The 22,863-nt window shown below is 45.8% G+C and overlaps 2 protein-coding genes across 3 annotated transcripts in view; one reads left to right on the top strand and one right to left on the bottom strand.

Annotated features, from left to right (window-relative positions):
- The window catches only part of si:ch211-67e16.11 (uncharacterized), a 36,762-nt gene extending 32,166 nt beyond the window's left edge, over window positions 1–4,596 (top strand). Inside the window, exon 7 of the mRNA XM_067986914.1 lies at window positions 283–4,596. Coding sequence (XP_067843015.1) covers window positions 283–486 — 204 coding nt within the window. The 3' untranslated portion in view covers window positions 487–4,596. The remainder of the gene's footprint in view (window positions 1–282) is intronic.
- A 2,342-nt stretch (window positions 4,597–6,938) lies between these two features.
- abcb6a (ATP binding cassette subfamily B member 6 (LAN blood group) a) overlaps window positions 6,939–22,863 on the bottom strand; it is a 183,288-nt gene continuing 167,363 nt past the window's right edge. For both annotated transcript variants that reach the window (XM_067986965.1, XM_067986966.1), the window contains exons 19-20: window positions 20,773–20,841; window positions 6,939–11,428 (exon numbers count right to left, since the gene is read on the bottom strand). In XM_067986965.1, the coding sequence (XP_067843066.1) occupies window positions 11,281–11,428; window positions 20,773–20,841 (217 nt within the window). In that variant the 3' untranslated portion in view covers window positions 6,939–11,280. The remainder of the gene's footprint in view (window positions 11,429–20,772; window positions 20,842–22,863) is intronic.

Genomic DNA, 22,863 nt, shown 5'->3' with positions numbered 1-22,863 from the left:
ACACCACCTGCACGTTCCCCTCCAAGTCACACACCAACCCGACTTGGAAATATATCGCCGTTCCTTCATCGTCGCTGGGTCAAAATCCTGGAACTCCCTTCCTAACAGCACTGTGGGAGAACCTTCACCACATGGACTGCAGCGGTTCAAGAAGGCGGCTCACCACCACCTTCTCAAGGGCAATTAGGGATGGGCAATAAATGCCAGCCTCGCCAGCGACACCCACATTCCATGAACAAATAAAAAAAATGTAACACTTTTTGATTTCTGTTTTTTTCCCAGAATGTTGCATGGGCTTCCCCCTCGATTCTTGGAATAATCGAGTCCACCCCTGGACTCCTGAACAGCACAATCTATGGAGGAGCCTGCTACAACAACCCACCTCTGACTCCAGAAGAAGTGAAGCGGGAGTACATGGGCTGCCAAAACCTCCCCACCGCAGTGTGGTACCAGACAATCCAGCGGAAGGAAGATCTCCCACACTAACCATTCCAGCTTGTTTCAACACAAACCGTTCTCTTAATGGGACTGGAAACTCTCTAAAGCACCGAATTAAACACCAACATCTTCCTTGTGCAAGATTTTAATTTCATCAATGTTTTAACTACTTCTGCTGGGAGTCATTGTTCTGAGATTTGAATTACTTAAAACGGACTGACCCGCACTGGGCCTAGCTGTGCAGGACGGTGGTTATTCTGGCCTCTTGTCCATCCCCACTTCCTTCGCCCCACCATTGGCGGCCGTGCCTTCAGCTGCCTAGGCCCTAAGCTCTGGAATTCCCTCCATAAACCTCTCCACCTCTCTCTCCTCCTTTAAGACGCTCCTTAAAACCTACCTCTTTGACCAAGCTTTTGGTCACCTGTCCTAATGTCTCCTCCTTTGGCTCGGTATCAATTTGCTTGTCCGATAATGCTCCTGTGAAATGCCATGGGACATTTCACTACGTTAAATACGCTATATAAATGCAGGTTGTTGTTAAGGTACATTCAGCTTCAAAAAAAAAATCACAAGTTCCGCTGATAGAGTTAGTACTAATCCATACAGACCACAAGGTCCCAGGTTGAATTCCTATTGCTGAGTTAGCTGATTGCAGAAGTTGGAATGCTACATTTTGACCTCAGTGCCCCTTGGTGAGGGAGGGCAAAAGTCAGTCAGAGGGTCCTGATTGTTATCCATTGCCCCTGCTGGAAATTGCGTGCGTGTGTGTGTGGATGTTGGGTGAGCACACGATCGGCCTTAACTGCGATGTCCCCGGCTGGCTTACACTTGGGTTCACCCAGCTACTGGAGCAAAAACTTGGGAGAGTAGGGAAGAAAACTGAGCAACACTAAAATAAAAATCCTATGGTCAGCTTAATTTGTGACCTGGTCAGGGTATCTATAGAAGGAAGTTGCATTTATATTGCCTTTCGTAATAGATAGATTTCTAGACCCAAAAGGCTTCAAGGGGTATGGGGAGAGAGCGGGATTATGGTATTGAGATAGAGGTTCAGCCATGATCATATTGAATGGTGAAGCAGGCTTGAAGGGCCGAATGGCCTACTCCTGCTCCTATTTTCTATGTTTCTATGAGGATTATCTCAAAGTGCTTCACAGCCAATGAGGTATTTTTGAAGTGTAGTCACTGTTGCAATGTAGGGCTGAGTGACTCTACGATTAATCTGGGCCAAAAGGAAATTCAACACAGAGCCTACTGGATCATAGCTGTACTATCACATCCCCCCACCTCTCCCGGTGCAAGGTGCTCTGATCTACTCACTGCTGCCCGTCCAGTTCCAGTGGGGAGAGTGACCACTTATTGCCTTGTCCATTGAAGATGCTAAAAGGTACGGATAAAGTGAGATTATGCTGATTGGTCCGCCGATGGGTTAGGGAAAGCAGAACTGATTGGGTTTCCCTGGCCAACATTTATCACTCGAGCAATACCTAAAAATAGATTGTCCGGTTGTTTAGCGCTGTTTGTGGGACCTTGCTGTGCGCAAATTGGCTGCTGTGTTTCCTACATTACAACAGTGACTACACTTCAAAAGTACTTGTCTGTAAAGCGCTTTGGGATGTCCTGAGGTTGTGAAAGGTGCTGTATAAATGCAAGTTCTTTCTTTCCTCCAACCAGGATGTCACAATAGTCAGGATGAGCTAAGGAGTGTCAGATACCTCCCATTTCCCTCCCACAAATTGAAATGTCACTCTAACATGATGGTTCACCTGGTATTAAGAGGTTCAGATAAAGTGTTTTTTTTTAAAAATTGTTCTCGGGATTTGGGCGTCGCTGGCAAGTCTGGCGTTTTTTGCCCAGCCCTAGTTGCCCTTGGGTGGTGGTGTGGGCCTTCTTCTTGAAACAACAGTTTGATACAATTAAGTGGCTTGTTAGGCCACTTCAGAAGGCATTTAAGAGTCAACCACGTTGGTGTGGATTTCTGAGATTTTCTGTATTTTTCAAAGGCAAAAGAAAGTTTTTTTTTTCTGCATTTCAGATGGCAGAACAACATGGTAAAATTGGCTATAACTGTGACAAGGGCAGATGGCTCACATAATTGCTCTAGGGAATACAGACAGACTGGAGGCGCTGTTGTATTTCAGCGACCCTTGCAGGACAGTGGTTTCTAACCATTGCTCTCCCATGTTTACACTTCCGACTGGAGTTGTTAAGACTCACAAGAAAGTGAGCTCTACATTTGTTGGAACAAGAGAGGTTGGCAAGTTTATATTTGACCTTCCCTCTTCTGACCTTGAGTCCCTATCCCCTTGTTGTAAGAGTGCTTATGTCATTGACCTGAAACTTAACTGGAGCAGCCACATAAATGCCGTGGATGTTAGAGCAGGTCAGAGTTGGGTATTCTGCGGAGAGTGGCTCACCTCCTGACTCTCCAAAGCCTCGCCCACCGTTAACTTCTATGGTAAACAGTGTTTGTGTGTTTTTTCCGGGGCTTCCACTACTTTTCCACTAAAGTTACAGCAGGAGAACCCCATGGAAATTCAACCCGCGTGTCTGGCTGTGGGAGGGAGGGGTGGACACCTCAGCCAAGTCTATTTGTCCTGACCCAATGGTCGTGAGTCCGCACTTTCCAGTAACCAGTCAAGTGAACCCCGAACAATTCTTCTCCCCCCGCCTTTGGGTTGCCTGAAGGTGCAAAGGTCAATGGCAAAGCTCATACTGCTAACCCCGGCTGAAATCAGCCAACTCAACACAGAAAACTGGGATCTTTTCTGATCTTCTGGAATGTTCTAATTTTGACAGGACCACTTAGAATACCTAGTCCGGGATGTTTGTAGCCAGTGATTAAAATTTCTGCAAACTGACTAGTTCCTGTGGCACCTTTCCTACTCATGAACAGTGTGGGCACTGACCTACCGTGCTCAACAGCTACGGTTGACTCGAAAGGCTAAGTTAAGTGGTCCTGCCCTCACACTATTGAGCTGCCCTGAAAAGGAACAAGAGTTGGAGAGTTTGGATTACAGCGCTGTAGCCCCGTCTCTGCCCCCATGGTCCCTTTGGATCACCGAATTTACCTGCCAATCCCTAGAACTCATGCTGAGGCTATCTAATGTTCTATCCAAGCCACACCTGGAATACTGTGTACAGTTCTGGTCACTATGGTATAACTGGGTAACCCAGAGTCTAGAGATTGTAGCATGAGTCAGCACTGGAGGCCATTCAGCCATCATGCCTGCACCCAATCTTTGAAAGAGCTATCCAAATAGTCCTATTCCCCTGCCCTTCCCCATAGCCCTACAAATTTTTCCCCTTTGCGTATTTATCCAATTCCCCTTTCAAAAGTTACTATTGAATCTGCTTCCACCGCCCTTTCAGGCAGTGCATTCCAGATCATAACAATTCGCTGTGGTAAAAAAAATTCTCATCTCCCCTCTGGTTCTTTTGCCAATTAGCTGATGCAACAAAACTAATCCTCAGTGTCAGAGGAACAACTTGATTGCACATCAGCCTTGAAAAAATACCGCAGAGGGGACCTTACAGAGGGATATGAGAAGCGTAACAGGATAGAGAAAGTAAGCCACCATCAATCCTTCCACACCCGGCAGGAGGGCACTGGGTCAGGGCAAGTTTAGGACAGAGAGCAGAAATCAATTCTTTACACAGAAGGTGATCAACAGCTGGAACTAGTTGGCAGAAAAGGTGGTTGAGGCCAGCACACTGAATTCATTTAAGAAAGAGCTACATGCTATAATGGGGAGAAGGTAGGGTTGGTGTTCAGCAAGGATGAGATAAAACGTGACAAAAGAATCTTTTTCATCTTGTATATGCTTAATGTCTTATTTGCAATAACGCAATCCATTTCAGGTACTCTCAGATTTACAAAGAAACTTTCATTCCTGATATAACCACAAACAGCACCCCTCCCCTCTTCATTTCCGGAATGTTCCGATTGGAAAGCACAAACTTATTCGTACAAAGCGACTGGCTGTAAATGAAAGTAACTGTAGTATTTGTGAGTTAGGACTGTAAACAGTTGTAGGATTGTGTGGGGAGGAATCGTGTGCAGGAATCCCGTGTTCACAATGCAGCCAGACTGTCCTATTTATGCTAACTATAGATGTTATTCATTGGAATGTAAGTGACTGTATATATTTGTAATAAAGTAACTTTTGTATAAAAATCACAGTGAAAAATATCATTTAAAAAGTGCTTCCTTTTCTATGAGGTGGCTTGTTTCAGAGATCAGTGGTTCCTTGGACAACACTTAATAACCAACTTAGTATATCGTATTCACTGCTTACGATGCAGCGTCCTCTACACTGGGGAGACCAAACGCAGATTGGGTGATTGTTTTCCTGAACACCTCTGTTCAGTCCTCAAGCGTGACCCTGAGCTTCCGGTCGCTTGCTACTTTAATTCTCCATCCCTCTGTTCCAATGAAGCTCAAGGCAAGCTCGAGGAACAGCACCTCATAAGGCCATAAGAGATAGGAGCAGGAGTAGGCCATTCGGCCCCTCGAGCCTGCTCCGCCATTTAGTGAGATCATGGCTGATCTGATTTTTACCTCAACTCCACTTTCCCGCCCTTTCCCCATACCCTTTGACTCCCTTGCTGATCAAAAATTTGTCTAACTCAGCCTTGAATGTATTCAATGACTCAGCCTCCACAGCTTTTTGGGGTAAAGAATTCCAAAGATTCATGACACTCTGGGAGAAGAAATTCCTCCTCATTACCGTCTTAAATGGGCGACCCCTTATTCTGAGACTATGCCCCCTAGTTTTAGATTCCCCCATGAGGGGTAACATCCTCTCAGCATCTATCCTATCGAGTCCCCTCAGAATCTTGTATGTTTCAATAAGATCTCCTCTCATTCTTCTCAACTCCAATGAGTATAGACCCAACCTGTTCAATCTTTTCTCATAAGACAACCCTTCCATACCCGGAATCAACCTAGTGAACCTTCTCTGAACTGCCTCCAATGCAAGTATGAATCTTTCTACTCACCTCATCTTAGCCGTGGCTCAGTGGGTAGCACTCTGGCCTCTGAGTCAGAAGGTTGTGGGTTCAAGTTCTTGAACACAAAATCTAAGCTAACATTCCCAGTGCCAGTACTGAGGAAGTGCTGCACTGTCAGGGGTGCCGCCTTTCAGATGGTACGTTAAATTGAGGCCACATTTGCCCTTTCAAGTGGCCGTAAAAGGTCCCACGGCACTATTTCTAAGAAGAGTAGGGGAGTTCTCCTCGGTGTCCCGGCCAATATTTATCCCTCAACCAACATCACTAAAAAAGCAGATTATCTGGTCCTTATCACACCGATGTTTGTGGGATTTTGCTGTGTGCAGATTGACTGTTGCAATTCCTACATTACAACAGTGACGACACTTCAGAAGTACTTAAATGGCTGTAAAGCGATTTGAGACGTCCTGAGGTCGTGAATGGCGCTATATAAATGCAAGTATTTCTTCCTTCTTTCTTTACCAGCCACTTTACAGCCTTCCTGCTGTAGCATTGAGTTTAACAACTTTAGATCTTGACCACCGCTCCCATTTTCTCTTGGACATTCTGTAATCATTTACACCTCCTCTGGACCCATTTTTTGATTCCACACTTGTCCCATTATCACCTCCTGTTGCCTTGCACCAACATCCCTTTTGTCATTTAATCACTGCTGCCTTCCACCCCATCACAGACTTTTTCCTTTTGTTCTTTCCCTGCCATCACCTCCCCCCTCCCCCTCCTTTCCTGGCTCTGTACTTGCTTAAAAACTGTTCATCTCAAACATTTTCCAGTTTTGCTGAGAGACCATCGACCTGAAACATGCTGCCTGACCTGTTGAGTGTTTCCAGCATTTTCTGTGTTTATCTCAATAACCAAACGTTGTCCTGCAGGAAACGGCTGACTCTCCAAATTGGTGATGGGTCAACCGAGGCTTGCACACTCTCAGATACTGAGCCAACTGAAGGAACAAGAAGATATAAGGGCCAATTTTATGAATGCGCACTCCCGGCTGGGAGTCACCTGTTGGAAGCACGTATTGAAAAACCACAGGGAGCGTTGCCTTTGTGAGACCAGCCCTATAAAACTTGAATCATCACGCTCCTTAAAAATTAAACTTGCTCTTCTTGTGCATAATTCTGAACACATTACAGAAAACCTTTTATAGTGAGGTTATTGCTCTGAAAAAACTTTTTTCCTTTTTATTGCACAAAAGCACCCTTAAAACAAAATCAGTCAAGACAAAATATCACCTATTAAAGGTCAATTGATGTGACCCAAGGGCACTTTCATGTCTGATGGCATGAACTTTGACTACTCTCATTTATTTAGAGTCACCGGGGTTGCCTGTTTAAAGTTCCAGTGAGTGCAGCATGTGTTTAATGGGCATCAGTTGGTAACTTCCTTCAGGACATTGTCAGGCATGGGGGTTGGTGCAGCAGTCGCTGCGTTGAGATGTGGGAAATTGCTTCTGCCTTGCTCAGCAGAAGTAACGGCAATAAAGCAAGTAATGGCAACATTGTTTATTTTGTTAATTTTTCAAACAGTTTAGCAACAAATTAAATAAATACAACCCAGACACAACCCCCCACCCCAGACACCCAGTTAATATAGAACAGTTCACCCGTGAAATGATTTCGCCCTTTTATATCTCCGGATGAGACAAGTCACCGTATATATTTCCGCAGAATTTCAGAGAGATCTAGTGTTGTCAGTGCAGCTGAGGCCTAATTTCTACTGGATGTTTCCACTCAGCTTGAATTCTTCAGCACAAATGTAGTGGGATCGTCATCAATGGTTTCTGAAGGTTATTTCTAGGCGGGATATGCTTGCATACAGAGCAACAGTCTCTGCACCAAAGCAATTCAATGTGTATGAAGCACTTTGGGATGTTTATGAGAGTAACCTCCTCCAGCGCTATAACTCTCCGAGATCTCTGCGCTCCTCCAATTCTGGCCTCTTGAAAATGGGGATGTGCATCGCCCCACCATTGGCAGCCGTGCCTTCAGCTGCCTAGGCCCTAAGCTCTGGAATTCCCTCCCTAAACCTCTCTGTCTCTCCACCTCTTTCTCCTCCTTTAAACTGCTTGATAAAACCTACCTCTGTGACCAAGCTTTGTCCTAATATCTCAGTGCCAAGTTTTGTTTACTAACGCTCCTGTGCAGCACCTAGCATTGAACTAAATCATATTACGCTGTCCAGACATAAAGACTTGCATTCATATAGCACCTACTACAAATATTTGCATTTATACAGCACCGTGGGATGTTTTACTACGTTAAAATTGCTGCATAAATGCAAATTTTTGTCACAGATGCTATATGAATGCAAGTCTTTATGTCAGAACTAAGAACATATTACACTGTCCAATGCTAGGGACACCTCGGTGGTAGTCATACTGAGGTGAGCAAAGGGCTGTAACAATACGAGGACTCGAGAACACTTCATGTTTTTCTAAACAAGATTGTGTTTCAATCTTAAAGTTATAATGTGCGCCACACAAGGCTGCTTCTAAACCAGTTCTGAGGGCTCAGTCCGATATACCGGAGGGGTAGGGGGAGGGGCGTCTTTTAGTCAATGAGATGCACTAGAACAGGGGGTCTAACAACTTTTACTCAGCAATGCGCAGGCTAAAATGAAGCTCAGACCCTGAATATAGACCGGCACACTGAACCCAATATTCAGTTGGAGCAGTGGCCCTGTTTCCCCAATCGTTGCGTTGCTCATTCAGGACGATATGCTTCCTATAGTGCTGATAACGTTCAAAGTATTGTGCTGATATTTTTCTCCTCGTCTCTGTGTTGACCAGGGATATGATCCTTGAGTTGCTCCGTGGGCTCATCCATCCTGTGAGTAATTACTCCAACCTTACTCCCTGCTTATATCTCTGCTCCACTGACTTTGGATAACTGCTATTTCCTGCTCCATTTTTCAATCACTATGTTCCTGTCCCCTGGGACTCCCTTCCAAAACCCCAACCCCACCATCTTCAATACCCTCCTGAAAACTCTTATCTTCAATCGTCTTCCCCTTAAATTTCTTCCTTTGCTGCCAAGTCTTCACCTGCTTGTTAAGTTCTTTTACGGGAGGAGCCTCATACAAATCCAAGTTGGTGTTCGATGCAGTTAGTGGTTAGCATTTGGGAGTTTCCTCACTTCACTGCTTCACAACTGAAGGACTCTGAGCTTTATCGGTTCCTGACGGAGGAGTTTGGTCGCAGTGGCTGTATCTTACTGAGGTATGGAGGCATCATTTCATATATTGAGTCATCTCAAAAGAAAAAGAATTTCAAATACAACTTCACAGCACTTGGCGTGTGGCATTGTTCTAGCAAGGCTTGGGCACACCGATATGCAATGGGAAAACAGCCCCGGGACCTAAAATATATACACGTATTTTCTCACACACACACAGCAGCCATTGCGACTCACATTCTGTGTCTCCCGTTTTTTTTTTCATCTTCAGAGTTTTCGCTCTCTAAACTTGTTGCACTTGAACTTCAGCTGTCTAAGGTTCCTTTGTGTCTTTCTTGGGCTCAGACGTTGCACGTTTTATGCCACTGAGCCACTCAAGTCTCATGTTTCTGCAGCCCATACACTTATGGCTATTAGCCGTGGCTCAGTGGTAGCACGCTCGTCTCTGACTCTGAGTCAGGAGGTTGTGGGTTCAAGTCTCACTCCAGAGAATTGAGCACATAATCCAGGCTGACACTTCAGTGCAGTACTGAGGGAGTGCTGCACTGTCAGAGGTGCCGTCTTTCGGATGAGACGTTAAACCAAGGCCCTGTCTGCCCTCTCAGGTGGACAAAAAGATCCCATGGCACTATTCGAAGAAGAGCAGTGAGTTCTGCCCAATATTTATCCCTCAACCTACATCAATAGAACAGATTATCTGGTTAATATCATATTGCTGTTTGTGGGACCTTGCTGTGTGCAAATTGACTGCCGTGTGACTACACTTCAAAAGTACTTAATTTGGCTGTAAAGCGCTTTGGGATGCCCCTGAGGTTATGAGGGGAGCTATATAAATGCAAGTCTTTTCTTTAATGCTACTGTTGTTACTGCCAGTTGCTGTTCATGGTAGCCAAAGGACCCACAGGATATTATGGTCTTTCTAACTGGTCCACTGACCTCCAAGCTTCACTGGTCCCCCATTTTAGGCTGAAAGTGGCAATAGAGATCAGAGGTATGTGGCTATTCCAGGGGACCAAAGGGCCTCTATGGAAACATGGCAGGTAAGGAAGGAGTAGCCTCCCAGTGAACACCAGAATATTGGATGGCCTTCTGCGGAAGTGTCCAACTTTCTGTCTGGCTGGGGTTTGTAGTCTTACATCATGGAGTCCTGCTGGCCACATCTAAACAATTACAACACAAAACGCTGGCCCATGAACCACGTGATTAAATTCACATACAGTAGTTCCCCCAAGCCAAGTTGCAGATGGATTTATCCACCACTGAAAACAGACCTTTCCAGCTCACAAACTTCAAACAGGACAAACCCAACAGAGTAAGAAATATGAGCAGGAGCAGAAACAGCTTGACCAGGACTGCAGGCCGTGTGTGACCCAGAGGGCATAGATTGGACATGCCAGGTCTACAATTTGTATGGGTGATTAGCTCTATTCCTTCATAGGACAAAAGCTTACAAAAAAAGATGGGTTCCTCTGTGCCTATAACAGAGCCACTTGAGCTGGGGGATTAGTAACTGAATGACCCAGGTACGACGTCAGATATGGGGGTAGAAATCCGCCTTAGGTGCTAATGCAAAACCGGCGATATTGTTTCTGCTGCCTGTTATACCCGCATCCTCCCCCTCCCCCACCCCATTGTCTACAATGAAGTGATTATTGACCTGGGCGTGAAACAGGCGGTCGATGCGATCCTGCCCGTATAGCGATTCCGTCCAGGACGGATTTCTATCCCAGAGTCTCTGTCCCTATTACTAACATTTTGTTCCCCATCTCTTACAAAGGTTCTGACTCATGATAAGTTATAGGCTCCGCCAGTACTTAGGAGGTCATTCCTCAGGTATGAGGCTAGTCAATCAACGTCAGCCAAGCCATTCGATCATGCAGCCACCACAGGTGAGCCTGATCCGGTCCTCGTCTGGTGTCCGGGTGCATGCACTTTGAGGCAAGGATAGCAATCAAGAGCAGAAACCCTGGCTGAATTTGATCCCTCTCACCCAATCCCAGGAGTGCTGAGGCGACCATAGCATTTCCCTTCCTCTCCTCCCTGGCTGAGATCAGCTAACTCAGCACACGCCAAGGATGGAACCAGAGTCTTCCTCTGGTCTGGATGGCTTGGAACTACACTGGGCAATGCATTAACCAACTGAGACATCAAGGGAGCTTTGGTAAAACGTCACAATTCTAATTACATAGGCTCGGATGAAGACAGCTCTTTGGCCCATTCTTCTCAACCTCCTGTCATTTTCCAAGCTTTGCCGATACTTTACAAATTTCACTGGGCTCCTCCCTGAAGTACAAGCTCACACAAGGAGCCCCATCACACGGCACATGGGGACCTGTCCCTGTGGATACACAATTACAGAATGGAGTGGAGTGGTAAGTTTAGGAACTTGGCTATCACCTAGTTTTACATCTGTCAGAAAAATCTAAAGAAAAATCAATGGAATCTTCCCTGTCCCGTTGAGGATGCTCAGAAACTCTGTGATTATGAGAATCTGGCTCTTGTTTTGAGGACCATTAATCAAGTGACACACTGTGTTGACTGAGCATGCTCAATACACTGACAGCCTCATGTGATGAGATACCCTCTGGTCAGTTTCCTAGTCCAATGCCCGCTCGGTGGCCGGTCCCCTCCTGTCGGGTGGTGGGACCTCTTGCCTTCAGTCCTCCTTGCTGCCGGGTGGCTGCAGTTTCTCGGTGCTCTTGTCTTTAGTTTCCGTGTCGGACGCTGAATCAGCCGACTCAGTCTGTTGCTGTTTTATCCACATTCCAGCATAAGCACCGCCTTTAGCAAGCAACACGTCATGTCTGAAACAAAATTGGAAATATATGATCAGGAAAGTGACTGTTAGGATTTTGATTGATTGGTGTCAGCAGTGGCTCAATGGTAGAACTCTCTCAGAGGGTCGTGGGTTCAAGTCTCACTCCAGGTGTTTAGCAAAATAATCCCGGCTGACACTCCCGGTGTCAGTATTGAGGGAATGCTGCACTGTCGGAGGTGCCGTCTTTCCGATGCGGCGTTAAACCAAGTCTACCCTCCGAGATGAACATAAAAGATCCCACAGCACCATTTCGAAGAAGAGCAGGAGTGTTCTCCCCGGTGTCCTGGGCCAACATTTATTCCTCAAACAACATCAATAAAAAACAGATTATCTGGTCATTATCACATTGCTGTTTGTGGGGCCTTGCGGTGCACAAATTGGCTGCCACGTTTCCTACATTGTAACTGTGACTATACTTCAAAAGTACTTCATTGGCTTTAAAACTGAGAGCTCATTCACTGCACTACGCACTGGGCAGAGGGCAGGGGAGTTATCCAGGGAAATAGTTCTGTCTGAGCAGCTGTGACCGACAGAGGCCGCAGGGATTCACCATTAGGCATGGCTGTGCAAACTATTTATTAATGATCTCAAGTAAGGTTCTGGAAATTGAATGCCCACTTTGAGCTGCTTATTTCAACACTGGATACACATGGAATACTATGATTCCATCACTTTGTTGCAAAACTCTGACAAGTGGGCAGCAGGATTCTAACAGATTACCAGTAACAACAGCAGCAACTTGCATTTATGTAGCACCTTTAACATAGTAAAATGTCCCAAGGCATTTGCCAGGAGCGTTATCAAACAAAATTTGACGAGCCACACAAGGCGATATTAAGACAGGTAAGAGGTAGATTTTAAGGAGCGTCTTAAAGAACATAAAAACATAAGAACATAAGAAATTGGAGCAGGAGTAGGCCAATCAGCCCCTCGAGCCTGCTCCGCCATTCAATAAGATCATGGCTGATCTGATCCCAACCACAAATCTAAAGAACACAAGAAGTCGGAGCAGGACCCGGCCACATAGCCCCTGGGCCCTCTCCGCCACCCACAGGGCATTGACCGATCCGAACTCAGCTTCATGTCCAATTTCCTGCCCGCTCCCCATAACCCCTAATTCCCTTTACTTCTAGGAAACTGTCTATTTCTGTTTTAAATTTATCTAATGATGTAGCTTCCACAGCTTCCTGGGGCAGCAAATTCCACAGACCCACCACCCTCTGAGTGAAGAAGTTTCTCCTCATCTCAGTTTTGAAAGAGCAGCCCCTTATTCTAAGATTATGCCCCCTAGTTCTAGTTTCACCCATCTTTGGGAACATCCTTACTGCATCCACCCGATCAAGACCCTTCACAATCTTATATGTTTCAATAAGATCGCCTCTCATTCTTCTGAACTCCAATGAGTAGAGTCCCAATCTACTCAACCTCTCCTCATATGTCCGCCCCCTCATCCCCGGGATTAACCGAGTGAACCTTCTTTGTACTGCCTCGAGAGCAAGTATGTCTTTTCTTAAGTATGGAGACCAAAACTGTATGCAGTATTCCAGGTGCGGTCTCACCAATACCTTATATAACTGCAGCAATACCTCCTTGTTTTTATATTCTATCCCCCTAGCAATAAAAGCCAACATTCCGTTGGCTTTCTTGATCACCTGCTGCACCTGCATACCAACTTTTTGATTTTCTTGCACTAGGACCCCCAGATCCCTTTGTACTGCAGTACTTTCCAGTCTCTCGCCATTAAGAAAATAACTTGCTCTCTGATTTTTCCTGCCAAAGTGCATAACCTCACATTTTCCAATATTATATTGCATCTGCCAAATCTCCGCCCACTCACCCAGCCTGTCTATATCCCCTTGCAGCCTGTCTATATCCCCTTGCAGGTTTTTTATGTCCTCCTCACTCTCTACTTTCCCTCCCATCTTTGTATCATCTGCAAATTTTGATATGTTGCACTCGGTCCCCTCCTCCAAATCGTTAATATAGATTGTAAAGAGTTGGGGACCCAGCACCGACCCCTGTGGAACACCACTGGTTACTGGTTGCCAGTCCGAAAATGAACCATTTATCCCAACTCTCTGCTTCCTGTTCGATAACCAATCCTCCACCCATGCCAGAATATTACCCCCAATCCCGTGATTTTTTATCTTAAGTAATAATCTTTTATGTGGCACCTTGTCGAATGCCTTCTGGAAGTCTAAATACACTACGTCCACTGGTTCCCCTTTATCCACTGGGGTAGAGAGGTGGAGAGGTTTAGGGAGGGAATTCCAAGAGTTTGTGGATTCTCTGGTCTCTGTTGTGTAGTGGGGGACTGCTGTTCAGCAAGGCCCTTGAGTATACCTTTTTAATTGAAGTGAAATTGGTGGGATTCATTTAATTTGAATTAATTAGTTAAAGGGTAAGTCATGTCAGGACAGCCCAGTCCCGTGTTATGCTCTTCCTGCTCTATGTGGGAAATCAGGGACCCTTCCGGTGTCCCTGACGACCATGTGTGCGGGAAATGTATCCAGCTGCAGCTACTGACAAACCGCATTGCGGCACTGGAGCTGCGGATGGATTCATTAAGGAGCATTCGCGATGCTGAGAACGTCGTGGATAGCACGTTTAGTGAGATGGTCACACCGCAGGTAAAGGTTGTACAGGCAGGAAGTAATTGGGTGACCACCAGGCAGAGTAAGAAGAGCAGGCAGGCAGTGCAGGGGTCCCCTGTGGCCGTCCCCCTCTCAAACAAATATACCGCTTTGGATATTGTTGAGGGGGATGACTTATCAGGGGAAGGCAGCAGCAGCCAACTTCCTGGCACCAGGGGTAGCTCTGCTGCACAGGCTGGGAGGAAAAAGAGTGGAAGAGCTATAGTGGTAGGGGATTCTATCGTAAGGGGAACAGACAGGCGTTTCTGTGGCCGTAAACGTGACTCCAGGATGGTTTGTTGCCTCCCTGGTGCCAGGGTCATGGATGTCACTGAGCGGCTACAGGGCATTCTGAAGGGGGAGGGTGAGCAGGCAGAGGTCGTGGTCCACATTGGGACCAATGACATAGGTAGGAAGGGAGATGAGGTCCTGCATCAAGAATTTAGGGAGCTCGGTAGCAGATTAAAGAGCAGGACCTCAAAGGTTGTAATCTCTGGATTACTCCCAGTGCCACGGGCTAGTGAGTATAGAAATAGGAGGATAGAACAGATGAATGCGTGGCTAAAGAGTTGGTGCAGGAAGGAGGGTTTCAGTTTCCTGGATCACTGGGCCTGCTTCTGGGGAAGGTGGGACTTGTACAAGTCGAACGGGTTGCATCTGAACCAGAGCGGGACAAATATCCTTGCGGGGAGGTTTGCTAGCACTGTTGGGGGGGTTTAAACTAACTTGGCAGGGGGATGGGATACAGAGTGGAGCTACAATAGGGGGTGATGTGCAGCCAAATATAGAGAAAAAAACAAGTCAGCTTGGAAGACAGGGCAAATATGTGAGGGCAAGGCTGGATGGCATCTATTTTAATGCAAGGAGTCTTGCGAATAAGGTGGATGAACTGAAGGTGTTGATAAACACATGGGAGTATGATATTGTTGCTGTCACAGAGACATGGTTGAGGGAGGGGCAAGACTGGCAGCTCAATATTCCGGGGTACAGAATCTTCAGGCGAGACAGAGGGGGAGGTATAAGAGGAGGGGGGGTCGCAATATTAATTAAAGAATCAATTACTGCCATAAGGAGGGATGATATATTAGCAGGTTCCTCTAATGAGGCCATATGGGTGGAGCTTAAAAACAAAAAGGGGGCAAGCACTTTGATGGGAGTGTACTATAGGCCCCCAAACAGTCAGGGGGAGATAGAGGAATAGATATGTAGGCAAATCTCAGAAAATTGTGCAAATAATAGGGTAATAATAGTGGGGGATTTCAACTTCCCCAATATTAACTGGGATACTCAGAGTGTAAAAGGCTTAGAGGGTACAAAATTCTTAACGTGCATCCAGGAGAGCTTTTTGAGCCAGCATGTCGAAAGTCCTACAAGAGAGGGGGCGGTACTGGACCTAATTCTAGGGAATGTGGCCGGCCAAGTGGAAGAAGTGCTAGTAGGTGAGCACTTTGGTGACAGTGACCATAATTTGGTGAGATTTAAGGTGGTCATGGAAAAGGACAGGGAGGGGCCGGAAATAAAGGTTCTAAATTGGGGGAAGGCCGATTTTAATAGGATAAGGCAGGATCTGGCCAAAATGGACTGGGATCAGCTGCTTGTAGGAAAATCCGCATCGGAGCAATGGGAGTCTTTCAGAAGGGAGATTGAGACCATACAATGGCAACATGTTCCCGTAAAGGTCAAGGGTGGTTCCAAGAACTCCAGGGAACCTTGGATGTCAGGGGATATACGAGAATGGATTAGGAAAAAAAGGAGGGCTTTTGGCAGATACAAAAGGCTAAAGACGGAGGAAGCCCTAGAGGAGTACAAAAAGTGCAGGGGGATACTTAAAAAAGAAATTAGGAGATCAAGGAGGGGCCATGAAATAACACTGGCGAGCAAAATAAAGGAAAATCCTAAGATGTTTTATAAGTATATTAAGGGTAAGAGGATGACTAGGGAAAAAATAGGGCCCATTAGGGACAAAAATGCCAATCTGTGTGTGGAGCCGGCAGATGTAGGAGGGGTTCTAAATACATTTTTTGCATCTGTTTTCACTATGGAGAAGGACGATGTAGACATAGAAATACGGCAGGGGGACTGTGATATACTCGAACATATTAACATCGAGCGGGAGGAGGTATTGGCGGTTTTAGCAGGCCTAAAAATGGATAAATCCCCAGGCCCGGACGAAATGTATCCCAGGCTACTGTGTGAGGCAAAGGAGGAGATTGCGGGGGCTCTGACACATATATTCAGAACCTCTCTGGCCACAGGGGATGTGCCAGAGGACTGGAGAACCGCTAATGTAATACCATTATTCAAGAAGGGGAGTAGGGAAAAACCGGGGAACTACAGGCCAGTGAGTCGAACATCAGTGGTAGGAAAATTATTGGAAAAAATTCTGAAGGACAAAATTAGTCTCCACTTGGAGAAGCAAGGATTAATCAGGGATAGTCAACATGGCTTTGTCAAGGGAAGATCATGTCTGACTAATTTGATTGAATTTTTTGAGGGGGTGACTAGGCGTGTGGATGAGGTATACATGGATTTCAGTAAGGCCTTCGATAAAGTCCCCCACAGGAGACTGGTCAAGAAGGTACGAGCCCATGGAATCCAGGGTGCCTTGGCACTTTGGATACAAAACTGGCTTAGTGGCAGAAGGCAGAGGGTGATGGTCGAAGGTTGTTTTTGTGACTGGAAGCCTGTGGCCAGTGGGGTACCACAGGGATCGGTGCTGGGTCCCTTGCTGTTTGTGGTCTACATTAATGACTTGGATATGAATGTAAAAGGTATGATCAGTAAGTTCGCTGATGATACAAAGATTGGTAGGGTGGTAAATAGCGAGGAGGATAGCCTCAGTCTGCAGGACGATATAGATGGGTTGGTCAGATGGGCGGAACAGTGGCAAATGGAATTTAACCCGGAAAAGTGCGAGGTGATGCACTTTGGAGGGACTAACAAGGCAAGGGAATACACAATGAATGGGAGGACCCTAGGCAAGACAGAGGGTCGGAGGGATCTTGGTGTGCAAGTTCACAGATCCCTGAAGGCGGCGGAACAGGTAGATAAGGTGGTAAAGAAGGCATATGGGATACTTGCCTTTATTAGCCGAGGCATAGAATATAAGAGCAAGGAGGTTATGATGGAGCTGTATAAAACACTGGTTAGGCCACAGCTGGAGTACTGTGTGCAGTTCTGGTCGCCACACCACAGGAAGGATGTGATCGCTTTGGAGAGGGTGCAGAGGAGATTCAACAGGATGTTACCAGGGCTGGAGCGCTTCAGCTATGAAGAGAGACTGGGAAGATTGGGTTTGTTTTCCTTGGAGCAGAGGAGGCTGAGGGGGGACATGATTGAGGTGTACAAAATTATGAGGGGCACAGATAGGATGGATACTAAGGAGCTTTTTCCCTTCGTTGAGGGTTCTATAACAAGGGGACATAGATTCAAGGTAAAAGGCGGGAGGTTTAGAGGGGATTTGAGAGAGAACTTTTTCACCCAGAGGGTGGTTGGAGTCTGGAACTCACTGTCTGAAAGGGTTGTGGAGGCAGGAACCCTCACAACATTCAAGAAGCATTTGGATGAGCACTTGAAATGCCATAGCATACAAGGCTACGGACCAAATGCTGGAATATGGGATTAGAGTAGACAGGGCTGATGGCCGGCGCGGACACGATGGGCCGAAGGGCCTCTATCCGTGCTGTATAACTCTATGACTATGACTATCTTAGGGCCTAGGCAGCTGAAGGCACGGCCGCCAATGGTGGAGCGATTAAAATCAGGGATGCGCAAGAGGCAAGAATTGGAGGAGCGCAGAGATCTCGGAGGGTTGTTTAGGGGTGGAGGAGGTTACAGAGGTAGGGAGGGGCAAGGCCATGGAGGGATTTGAAATCAAGGATGAGAATTTTAAAATCAAAGCGTTGCTGGACCGGGAGCCAATGTAGGTCAGCGAGCACAGGGGTGATGGAGGACGAGACATAAACACTCTAGGTCTTAGGTCTAAACTCAGTGATATCCAGTGAGAGCTTGACTAGAGTCCTGCAACAAGACAGGCTATCCCAAAAGGAACCCGACTGAAACTGACTGAATCCCAAACTGCAGTGTCATTCTAAATCTTGTACTTTTGGAAATACAATTCCCAGTTTCTGAAAGATGCAATCAGTTTTGAGATCAGGGCTAGAACATAGTTGTTCTGAAATGGTACTTTGGAATAAATCTAAAAAAACACATACAGGAGGTCAAGCTCAGAGAGAGAGCGAGCGAGGGAAAGAGGACAGATATACAGAATATGTGTAATTACCAAAAGGAAGTAGGGGACTGAAGGAGTTTTTCTCTGGGCTCTGAGGCAATGGGTGTTGTGGAGTCTCAATCAACCTGTGAATGGCACTAACCCAAGTGTGAAGTTTACTTTCTGCACTATGTGCTAAAGTAAACATTGAGCCCATTAACTGTGGCGAAGGGAAGGCTAACGATCTGTCTGATGAAACAACGGGCCCACGACAGGAAGAAACTAAATCCTCAATTTCAGGGGCAGGCAGGCCTTTGAAGGAGGCAGGAAATGTAAAGTTCATTAAAACCTTTCAGCATAGATAAAGAGCCAAAGAATTTCAGACAGGACTGAAAACTACAATAGCTGTGTGAGGGGACAGCCCCTTTGGTGGGCCATTCAAAGGGAGGGAGGGGAATGGATTTGCAGCAGCAATATTGGATTAATGGACTTTGTTTTCCATTGGGCGAGGGAGACGGGAGGAGCATAAACCTAGTTTCATGGCAGTTACGAGAATCTGAAAGGATTGAATCCCAGATATTAAATGGTTCTTAGATGCTGAAAGTTCAATGGCTGTATTGGGAGACATGAATGAATCTTCAACAAGAGGGCCACAAGCATCCTCAGTAAAATTACCTCTGCTGACGTATTTATTCATAGAACTTCAAGCTGTTGCCCAAGCAGCATAATTGCGAGAAATGATGAGCAAGGACTCAATTCTAAGTCTTTCTTCCCTGCTTCCCTCCTTGAAGCATGACTGTGTTTTCGGCTAGCTGAATCCACTAAAAACATATGTTCCAGGGCAGTCTGTGGGATGGGAGGCATTGCCGAAACACCAGAAAGCATCAGAATGAAGGGCAGCTCCAGGACACACCTAACCCCTGTTACTGGCCTCAGTCTGCCCACCCTTGTTCAACACAAAAAACATCCGCACAATCTCCAAATGCTGACGACATAAGCACTTTTAATCAAGTCATCAGGATAGAATCATACAGCACAGGAGCTCATTTGGCCCACTGTGCCCGTGCTGGCTCTTTGAAAGAAATATCCAAATAGTCCCGCTCCCCCATAGCCCCGCAAATTTGTCCTTTTCAAGTATATGTCCAATTCCCTTTAAAAAGATACTAATGAATCTGCTTCCACCACCCTTTACACAGCGCATTCCAGATCTTAACAACTTGCTGCGTAAAAAAAAATCCTCATCTCCCCTCTGGTTCTTTTGCCAATTATCTTAAATCTGTGTCCTCTGGTTACCGACCCTCCTGCCACTGGAAACAGTTTCTCCTTATTTACTCTATCAAAACCCCTCATAGTTTTGAGCATCTATATTAAATCTTCCCTTAACCTTCTCTGCTTTAAGGAGAACAATCCCAGCTTCTCCAGTCTCTCCACATATAACAAATAAACAAAAGTCTCTCCACATAAATGAAGTCCCTTACACAACATTTGGGCACAATCACTGATTTTTTTTTCTCTCCTCCCTTTTATCGCTCCCTATTGGTGTTCAGTTCAATAGGTGCCCTCTGATATCTTAGCCAAATGGTCATTATTCATACGTGAGGCTTAATAGCGAGTATTGGCAGGTTATTTGACCACAAGGAGCATCACAACGCAACCCGATCCTGCCCTGGCTTTAGCTGTGACTCAGTGGGTAGGACTCTGGCCTCGGAGTCAGAAGATTGTGGGTTCAAGCCCCACTCCAAAGACTTGAGCACAAAATCCAGGCTGACACTCCCAGTACAGTACTGAGGGAGTGCTACCTGTAGGAGGTGCTGTCTTTCGGATAAGACGTTAAACCGAGGCCTCGTCTGCCCTCTCAGGTGGGCGTAAAAAATCCCATGGCACTATTTAAAGAAGAGCAGAGGGGTTGTCCCCACTGCCCTGGCCAACTGCCCTCAACCAACATCACTAAAACAGATTATCTGGTTATCATCACATTGCTATTTGTGGGACCTTGCTGTGCGCAAATTGGCTGCCGCGTTTCCTACATTACAACAGTGGCTACACTTCAAAAGTACTTCATGGGCTGTAAAGCGCTTTGTGACGTCCTGAGGTCGTCAAAGGCACTGTATAAATGCAAGTTCTTCCTTTCTTTTATTTGACCACAAGGAGCATCACAGCGTAACCCGATCTTGTCCTCACCTAATGTCCATACACTTTCCCGTGGGGGGCGATCAGGAGCAGGAAACGTGGCTGGCACCCCCTAACCTAACTCTTAAATGCCAAGACCAACTGTAGCACTCCCTGTGGAGATCCTGGTGGAGACTGGCTAACGGCACAGGCCACGAACTGAACCGGGGATCTCTTACTGGTCTGTGTGGTCTTTGTATTAACCAACTGGGGAAGCCGCATTGATTTTTTTTAAGCGAAAATGTTAAAAGCCAATCCAATCTCTGGCACAGTGGTGTTAAATGGGAGGGGGAGTCGCCTGGTAAATGGGGTGCTTACCTTCCTCTCTCCACTATGTGTCCATCCTGAAGCACCAGAATCTGATCCGCGTTGATCACCGTTGACAACCTGAAAGAAAGAGAAAAGAAAATTCTCAAAATAGTCCCTAGGAATATACAGACAGGGAGTAACTGTATGACTTGAGGAAGCTCCATTCAGCTTATCTCCTTCCTGGTTAGCATATACCTTCTCTCTGTGTACAACAAAGTCAAAAAAGTACTTTTGGTCATAAAAGTAAAGAGCCATGGGATCCAAGGGAATGTGGCAAATTGGATCCAAAATTGGCTCCGTGGCAGGAAGTAAAGGTCGACGGGTGTTGTTGCGACTGGAAGGCTGTTTCCAGTGGGGTGCCGCAGGTAATAGGTCCTTTGTTTTTTGTGGTATACATTAACGATTTGGACTTAAACGTAGGGGGCACGATTAAGAAATTTGCGGATGACACAAAGATAGGCCGTGTGGTTGATAGTGAGGAGGAGTGTAAAAGAAATGACAGCCATCCGTGACTAAGTAAAGAAATTAAGGATAGTATCCGACTAAAAACAAGGACATATAAGGTAGCCAAACTTAGTGGGAGGATAGAAGATTGGGAAGTCTTCAAAAGACAGCAAAAAGTAACGAAAGGATTGATTAAGAAAGGGAAGATAGATTATGAAAATAAATTAGCAAAAAATATAAAAACAGATAGCAAGAGTTTCTACAGTTATATAAAAAGAAAAAGGGTGGCTAAGGCAAACGTATGTCCCTTAGAGGATGAGAGCGGGAAATTAATGGTGGGAAACATGGAGATGGCAAAAATGCTGAACAAATATTTTGTTTCAGTCTTTACGGTAGAGGACACTAAGAATATCCCAACAATGGATAAACAGGGGGCTCTAGGGGGGGGGAGGAGCTAAATACGATTAAAATCACTAAGGAATTAGTACTCAGTAAATTAATGGGACTCAAGGCGGATAAATCCCCTGGACCTGATGGCTTACATCCTAGGGTCTTGAGGGAAGTGGCAGTAGGGATTGTGGATGCTTTGGTAATAATTTTCCAAAATTCTCTGGACTCGGCAAAGGTCCCGGCAGATTCGAAAACTGCTAATGTAACACCCTTATTTAAAAAGGGTAGTAGGCAGAAGGCTGGAAATTATAGACCAGTTAGCCTAACATCTGTGGTGGGTAAAATTTTGGAGTCTATTATTAAGGAGACAGTAGCGGAACATTTGGATAAACATAATTTAATAGGACAAAGTCAGCATGGCTTTACGAAGGGGAAGTCATGTCTGACAAATTTGCTTGAGTTCTTTGAGGATATAACGTACTGGGTGGATAAAGGGGAACCAGTGGACGTAGTGTATTTGGACTTCCAGAAGGCATTCGACAAGGTGCCACATAAAAGATTATTGCTCAAGATAAAGAATCACTGGATTGGGGGTAATATTCTGGCATGAGTGGATGATTGGTTATCTAACAGGAAGCAGAGAGTTGGGATAAATGGTACATTCTCGGACTGGCAACCTGTAGCCAGTGGTGTTCCGCAGGGGTCGGTGCTGGGTCCCTAGTGTAACATATCAAAGTTTGCAGATGATACAAAGATGGGAGGGAAAGTAGAGAGTGAGGAGGACATAAAAAACCTACAAGGGGATATAGACAGGCTGGGTGAGTGGGCGGAGATTTGGCAGATGCAATACAATATTGGAAAATGTGAGGTTATGCACTTTGGCAGGAAAAATCGGAGAGCAACTTATTATCTTAATGGCGAGAAACTGGAAAGTACTGCAGTACAAAGGGATCTGGGGGTCCTAGTGCAAGAAAATCAAAAAGTTAGTTTGCAGGTGCAGCAGGTGATCAAGGCGGCCAACGGAATGTTGGCTTTTATTGCTAGGGGGATAGAATATAAAAACAGGGAGGTATTGCTGCAGATATATAAGGTATTGGTGAGACCGTACCTGGAATACTGCATACAGTTTTGGTCTCCATACTTAAGAAAAGACATACTTGCTCTCGAGGCAGTACAAAGAAGGTTCACTCGGTTAATCCCGGGGATGAGGGGGTGGACATATGAGGAGAGGTTGAGTAGATTGGGACTCTGCTCATTGGAGTTCAG

This window comes from Heptranchias perlo, chromosome 7, assembly GCF_035084215.1.
Source record: "Heptranchias perlo isolate sHepPer1 chromosome 7, sHepPer1.hap1, whole genome shotgun sequence".
NCBI classification, from domain to species: Eukaryota; Metazoa; Chordata; class Chondrichthyes; order Hexanchiformes; family Hexanchidae; genus Heptranchias; species Heptranchias perlo.
This window is presented reverse-complemented; position numbering and strand designations above follow the sequence as displayed.